At 31.9% G+C, this 7,500-nt stretch overlaps 1 protein-coding gene across 2 annotated transcripts in view; it reads right to left on the minus strand.

Annotated features, from left to right (window-relative positions):
- Positions 1 to 7,500, minus strand: part of LOC125047244 (sodium/hydrogen exchanger 9B2-like) — a 17,645-nt gene that overhangs the window by 2,068 nt on the left and 8,077 nt on the right. The window contains exons 10-15 of one of the 2 annotated variants that reach the window (XR_007116715.1): positions 7,423 to 7,500; positions 6,531 to 6,614; positions 4,819 to 4,902; positions 4,349 to 4,513; positions 3,997 to 4,080; positions 1,162 to 1,281 (exon numbers count right to left, since the gene is read on the minus strand). The exon at positions 7,423 to 7,500 is cut by the window's right edge and continues 101 nt beyond it. Coding sequence is in view for 1 of the 2 variants with exons in the window: in XM_047645458.1 (XP_047501414.1) it covers positions 3,997 to 4,080; positions 4,349 to 4,513; positions 4,819 to 4,902; positions 6,531 to 6,614; positions 7,423 to 7,500 (495 nt within the window). In the remaining variant the exon portion in view is untranslated. The remainder of the gene's footprint in view (positions 1 to 1,161; positions 1,282 to 3,996; positions 4,081 to 4,348; positions 4,514 to 4,818; positions 4,903 to 6,530; positions 6,615 to 7,422) is intronic. The other variant, XM_047645458.1, reaches the window with a different exon arrangement.

Below are 7,500 nucleotides of genomic sequence, written 5' to 3' on the forward strand. Positions count from 1 at the left end.
TTGTTTTATTAAAGGATGAAAAAAAAAAAAAAAAATTAAATCACTTATTTTCGCAAAATACGAGATTGTATACAATGATATACAAGGCTACTGCCACCATGGGCTCAGTACTTAATTTATTTGTATCCTACTTCAAGACAAGTCACACTGGCAGAGCACCAAAAGACAATGTGCATAATTGACAGAAGACAGATCTCATAAACAAGAGTAAAGGTTACATCAACAGCAAGAGAACATGCTGTTTTGGTCTGTGGCATCTTCCACACACAGCAGGCAGCTGATTTATGTGCTAGAATTCACCCTTTATAAAAAGCAATAGCCAATCACAGTATTGCACATCCTGTTCTCCCACAGGTAATGCCCAAGGGAATATGGTGTGGGCAGGAGGGTTCCTTATAAAGAACTGCATAAAATGTAATACGCGCATCATTGTAACATGACGTCCAAGTTAGCCATGGTGTCCGGTCTTTGGGTGATGGAGCCCCAACCAAGTCAGCCATGTCGTGAACCCCATTCGCAGGCTATGAGTTAATGGCATGCAATGATCAATTACCAACCTAGTCTTACTAGCTTATTTATATCATTACCCTTATTTTGGGCTAGTTTGTTAACATAATATTAGCATCTTGAACAACAAATTCAAAAATCTATATCAGTTGTAAATTCTAAAGTCAAACTCTTGAATTACTGCCAATGTTTAAAAAAGTTTTGGAACAATGTCAGAAGCCATTTTGAGAGAACAAAACAGAAGTTTCTTAGGTCATATGACAGGAAAACTATGATGTATATCTCCCAAGCTGTAAGTGAATTCAGATTACCCATCTAATAACACACAAAACATAGATGATGTGAATAATAAATAAATACACACATCAACCAAGAGTATAATATACAAAATTTCATGAAAATGTCTTTCATGAAATCACTCAAAAATATCTCTTAAAAATGAATGAACACTGAAAAATTTACTTTTTAACCAAAGCAAGGAACCAATAAGTAAACTTTGTTTTATTTTGTACATTACTATGTTTAAGAATATTTTTTATTACCTTGGTAAAGTGTTTTCTGATAACATAAGAGAGCAAGCAAAGTACTACCATGCAAGTGTCCCTAAAACCTTTCAAATCAAAATACTTCTACAAAATGTGGTTCTACAAGTACCTCTACAAACCAAACAGAAGTGATCATCTCTGCAACAAATATCTGTTTTCAACAAGTATTTCTGGCAACCCAAGCAGTTCTGGAAGCCTCTCAGCAACATAAATAGCTCCACATGAAACCCTGCAACACAAACATTTCAACAGGTGTTTCTGTTACAGAAGCAGTGTGAATAAAAACATGATATGAATGGTACTGAATTGAAAGTGAAAACAGAACAAAGACTGATCATGAGTAATCTCAGATTTTTTCTGTAACAGAAATATATCTAGTTATCTCTACAACATAAAACCAAAATATTAAAGAAAAACAAATAATTACACCATTAATTAAAAACAAGGCACATAATCAAGCATGCAATATCAACTCTAAAGGTTCTAAATGATTATGTACGAATTCCTTCGCCAAAAAAATTCCAGAGTGTAAATCATATGTGAACTGAAATTAATGTATTAGTAATAAAAATACTTTAATTAAATAGCATGCATTATACTAAAAAAACATGCAAATATTCAGCATCATTTTCAATTATTTGAGTTTGCAGTTTCTATTACATATGCCCAAAATAACCACATTTACTGATATTACTAAACAGAATGCAATCGGATCACTGCATAACTTTTCTTGTTCCTCCTTAATAAAAAACTAGAGAAATTACTTTACTCTAAACATGTGTAGGAATTCCTTTGCAAATTTCTCAACAAATACTTATTCTAACCACATGGGAACTATATGGTACACTATCTCACATAATTACCATCACATTATTATCACTGTTATAATTAACATTATTCTATGTTCCTTCTATTTTCTGAGAAAATTCTAACATTGCTTGATTCAACTTCACTCCAAAATAATTTTTACTCTTCACTATCATGGAAACAAATGACAAAACACTTCCCTTCCTACAAAATTATAAAATATATGAAAACCCTTCCTTTGCAGTTTTACTTTACAAAAAGAAAGGTCTTAGACAATTTGTAGTGACTTTCAGGATTCTTTCCAGCATAAAAAATTCATAGTAATTGAAATCATGAGGGTATTGTTCTTCTTTTTTTCAAACTAATGGGATGATGCTACATTATTGCTGTGTAGTGCTATGTTCAACAGCAGTCATCCAGACCAATAAATAAAAAAACACTTATCTCTTAAGAAAAATTACACCACTCAGAAACTATCAGACAAAAGCTTCCAATACTTATGACTTTATTTCTGGACATTAGTATATGACACCTCCATATAAGCTGCCCACAACCTTAATCAATTTGTAAAAAAAAATAGTAATATCAAAAATTAAGTAAACAAAATAACAAACAAAAGATCATGAGCTTCAACTATCACCAAAGCTTTCTTGCAACTGCTATTCTATCCCAGGCATCAAACCAATCCCACATCACTGCCACAGCTATTAGAATCAATACTTTAATCACCAATTCTGGAAGGGGAAACCCTGGCCATGCAAGATGCATGAAAGCAATCTTCTGAGATAAGTTTGTGATATAATTCACATCTGAATGTAAAGTGTTGGCATGAAAACGTATATTTACTTTTTTGGGGGAATCACTTTGAGCATAGAGTAATGAAAACACTCAACAAGCTAAAGAAATCAAAATCAAATGCAAAATAATACAACAGAGAAACTGCACCTGTCATTGGAACTATTTGTGAGATTCTTATCATTAAACACTATTTTCTTCTTCTCTTTTACATATTTCAATATTTTCTTCATCTCATGATTATCATATTCTATATTATTATGTTTGGTGTGCTAATGACCTATCTTTCTTAAAAACGGCTTCACTGTTGAAAAATGTATAAATGAAAATTAATAATTCTATGAGGCAAAATTATCTTTCCTTTGTATTGCAAGAACTACCTTTATAAAAAAAATAAAACACTAATATCTTACTGACGTATATATCTGAATCCATTCCTAAATAACTACTCTTGACTTGGGGAGTTACTATATTAATATCTATATAAGTAAATCATTCACAACTTCCTTCACAATTACGATGTTACCAAAGAAAAAAGTATTGTGAAGACAGGGATTTCAATATGGCAATGTGTAAGCAGTATTTATATTGTACATTTGTTTTGCATCTCCAAACATTAAAACAATATTGGAGAATCTCTGCAATTTATATCACAATAGATTTAGTTGAGGAAAATAACTAAAATTTGGAATGGAGAAGTAACTATCATAATTTTCAAGAATATTTTCCATATTCCCGAATTTAGTGCCAGGTTTATTATCAAACTTTACATTTAGTTCAAAATCTAGTTATATATACTGACTAAGTTAGTTGTTAATTCCCATAAAATAAAGTTCATAAGAAAGACCCAATTTATCATTAGTGTTCCCATATCAATTGACTAACATGTGATATTTTTTTCTTCTAAATTTCAAGTTTTATTTTTTACAAAAAATAAATGTATTCACAGTGTAACTGAAATGTAGCTGTTATATCAGTTTAACAGGACAATATAAATGCTCAATAAAAGAAAGAGAAAAAAATAGAAAAAGGAGGAATAATCATCCCATAAAAGGGCTATGTTCATCATAAAATACTTGGAATCCTACACTGCCTCTACAATCCTTCCAAACAAACATTATACTGTGCTATACATTGTAAATTTATTCAAAAGCAACTGCAATAAAATTTATCTACTGTACAAAATTCAAAACATTTTAATAACATACAATATACATTTAGTGCTCCAAGTAGGACTTTAAATAAAATAAAAAAAACAAAAACAAATGAAACAACATTAAATAACATGCATAAAGGGTACTTGCCACCCTCACACCAAACACAGAATTGAGTAAAAACAAACCTTCACCCCGCGTTGAATATCCTCAGGGTCAGGTTCACTATCAGACTGCTGGACGTAATCTAAGGCTAAAGACCCAATGGCAGCCTGAAATGGTAAAGGATTACGTACAAACCAAGTAAGACAAGGCCGAACAAAATTCTTTCTGCTCTTTCTAACAGATGCTTTATTTGAAAATGCACTGGCTGAAAATTATGTGTATATATATATATAAGTATATATTTATCATCTACTTATATTTGCCATGCCTCTGTGAAGAATAATCTTTTGGGATTATGATATTTAAGGTCAGTTTGGGGAGGATTATATTCTATAATCTAAAACATTCTTATACCTACAAATGTTGGTCTCTTACCTGCACAGTGGCCTTTGGAAGCCAAGCAATAGCAATAAATAATCTCTCCCACACTGTAAACGAGGCACCCATCACAACAACGAATGAGGTAGCAACTCTTAGGGTTAGTCCTACTATCAGTGCAAGTAAACCCCATCCTACAGTACTTGGCTCTATGGCCATGACCTGAAGTTTGGAAAAAAAAGGAGAGTTAAACACGTAATATACTTACATGTCTAAGCCACATACATATCAATGAGAGATTTTTAATTCAATTTTACAAAGCTGTACGAGATCAAAAAATAGGTTGATATACTATTTTCATTTACAACTGTCTGAGTCAAGTAAAAGCCTTACATTAATCTCTGTGCCAATCAAGCCATATAAATATTTAATGAGAGATTTTTAATTTCATTTTACAAAACTATATGAGATAAAATATGAGTTGATATATTTTTATTTACAACTGCCTGAGTCAGTAAAAGCCTTACATTAATCTCTGCGCCAATCAAGCTAAAGAGCATTGGCTGGAAGATCTCCCATAAGAAGCGATAATATTTGCCAACAGCAGCATCCTGAAAAAAATAAATTACACCCAAAGTTAGACTTTATTCTTTAATATCTAGATAATCTTTAAAAAAGATCCTATATAATCTTTAACTCCTACAACAAAGCTCAGTTATCTATAATATTCAAACAAGTTAACATAGTTTATTTACTCAAGGAATTAATGTTGCCTTGTACCTATCTTTAATGTTTATACCAGTAAAAAATAGCAGCATTATAGATCTTTTGAAAAGAATATTAACCATTTATTTGAGGAGGGCAAGTATTCTCAATGTCAATGTCTCTTAAGAAGTGTACAAATTAAGTATATTCTATAGCCATGAAAATCTCTTCCACAGGTGTGTTAATCAGCCAAATTTACTTGTTTTCAAATAACAGGTGATGGGAAAAACAGCTTCATCGGCATGTGAGAAAATCTACAAATAGGAGCTTATCTTTACACAGTAACTCACTTGTCTGCTACTGCTTGTATTGAATACCACACAAACTTTAAATACAAAAAGATATATATATATAATTCATGATGGTTAATTTATCTATACAATGTATCAAAAAGGGCAGACAGTAGCTAAATTTGTGCAAAGGCATGAAGACTACACTCTTCTACATAATAATAATATACATCACTACCATGAATTTGTAGATCAAGATGTTTCTGCATTTTTCTGCACAGTTGTGCTTTATTTTTCAATATAGCACAACTGTGTACTATAGTTGTACTATATTTTGCAATAAAAAGATTAAACAGGTCTATGCTTACATACCATGCATAAATAATTATCATATTATGAATGGTAACTTTTTTTTATATACATATATATAAATCTTTTCTTTTTCAGAATTCAATAAATTTGGGGAAATTTTTAGGTTCTTCTCCAAAAATGCAAGCTCATGGGGTGTAAGGAAAGTCATACAGAACAAAGCAGAACAAACAAGTGAGAAAATTGCCTAATCCAACAATAGGGTTAAGAGCCAAAAAAGAAATTCACTTTTCTATTCCAGCATCTGCTTTCTTAAATATTTTCAAATATCCTTGGTATAATTGGTTCAATTAAAAGGTAAATGGCAACTCTCGGAGGAGGCTGACATCAATGTGTGCTTCAAGGGGGAAGGGGCAAAGAAAACAGCATGTGCTTGATAGGGGATGAGACAAAGACAACAGCAAATGCCAACAAACTGATGAGTTGCTGGTGGGCGGAGATCATTTGCTTGCTTGACATAAGGTGCAGTCATCTTTGGTGGGAGCTCCCATTCAGTAATGGTCAAGTTTTGTGAGTTTTATGTATTATACTACAGCATATTAACTAAAAGGACCATCAACTAAATAATCTGATAAATAAATGAAAAAGAGAAAATCTAAAATTGTTAAAAGAGACCTTTTTGTTGCCAAAGATATAAAATACATTTCTAAAAAAGTAATTCACTATCATCATTAAATACAAAAACAAAACAAGGGGAGTGGGTATGCAACAGGGATAATTATGAAGAAAAAGACACTTCAGAAGTCAGACTTATTCAGCTGTTAACTTGTTTCTACAGTATATTCATGTCAGACGGTGGGGATTGACAAATAAACATTCAATTCAATTATTCTAGCAGCTAGGATACAGAACAACATTGCATAATGCAAACAAACCTCATTTCCTGGTTTACGCCACCCTAAACCAGCAACAAAGGCCACTGTTAACACAGCAATTGCTCCTGAACTCTCCAGTCCAACCTAATAAAGCAATTTTATTTCTATAAAACATGACTGATGTGAATCTAAAAGTACCTGAAAAATAAAAATATGTTAAACAATCCTACTATAACTTTAATAAAGAATGACTTTTATATTATCTAGACGGAAGGATTTAAAATCATTAATTTTGCATTTATGTATACAAATGTTATTTTGAAACAAATACTATAAGCTTACAAGTAGAATGTGTTTTGCATTAGGAAATACAAGCAAATATTTACAAATTTCCTCAGTTATCCCACAAACTCCTATGGTTAGAGAACTAATTTTTTTTTTCCTTTTTTTTAGGAGATTCCTAACCTGTTTCCTGCAAGCAAAACTGCGTTCTCTGATGGCCTGATACAGTGCTCCTATACCATACTTTAAGCTGAACTCAAGTATGTATGCCAAATCTTAAATTTTCAGCCAAGTAACTGAGTAGGACTGTTGACCATGCCTGCAAAATCCATCACTGATGCCTAAATATCCTTGCAGGCACTTTAAACAGGTATGGGCTAATAATTTTGATTTGTATCTCTATGCAGCATTACCATAATGGTTATAGGTATCATGGCATAATGGTTATAGGTAATGCATTTCCTATATACTTCCTAAATGATATTTATAAAAATGGATTTTCACTGCATGTTCTAGCAAATCTGTAGATCAAAATATTGCACATTTGCAACTACTGTATTGTCAAACTCTCATTTAACAAGGCCAGCAAAAGCAAGGAATTAATGTATTTCTGCATACCAGTCTTAAGAATAAATAATCCTACATTAGATTGAGATGAAATTGCAAATACCTTGTGACTCCCAAACATGGCAAGACTTCCAAGACCAAAGAGCATTAGCAATTTGTAGACTGCCCTGTTCTTCTTTTC

Source organism: Penaeus chinensis, chromosome 40 (genome assembly GCF_019202785.1).
Source record: "Penaeus chinensis breed Huanghai No. 1 chromosome 40, ASM1920278v2, whole genome shotgun sequence".
NCBI lineage: Eukaryota > Metazoa > Arthropoda > Malacostraca > Decapoda > Penaeidae > Penaeus > Penaeus chinensis.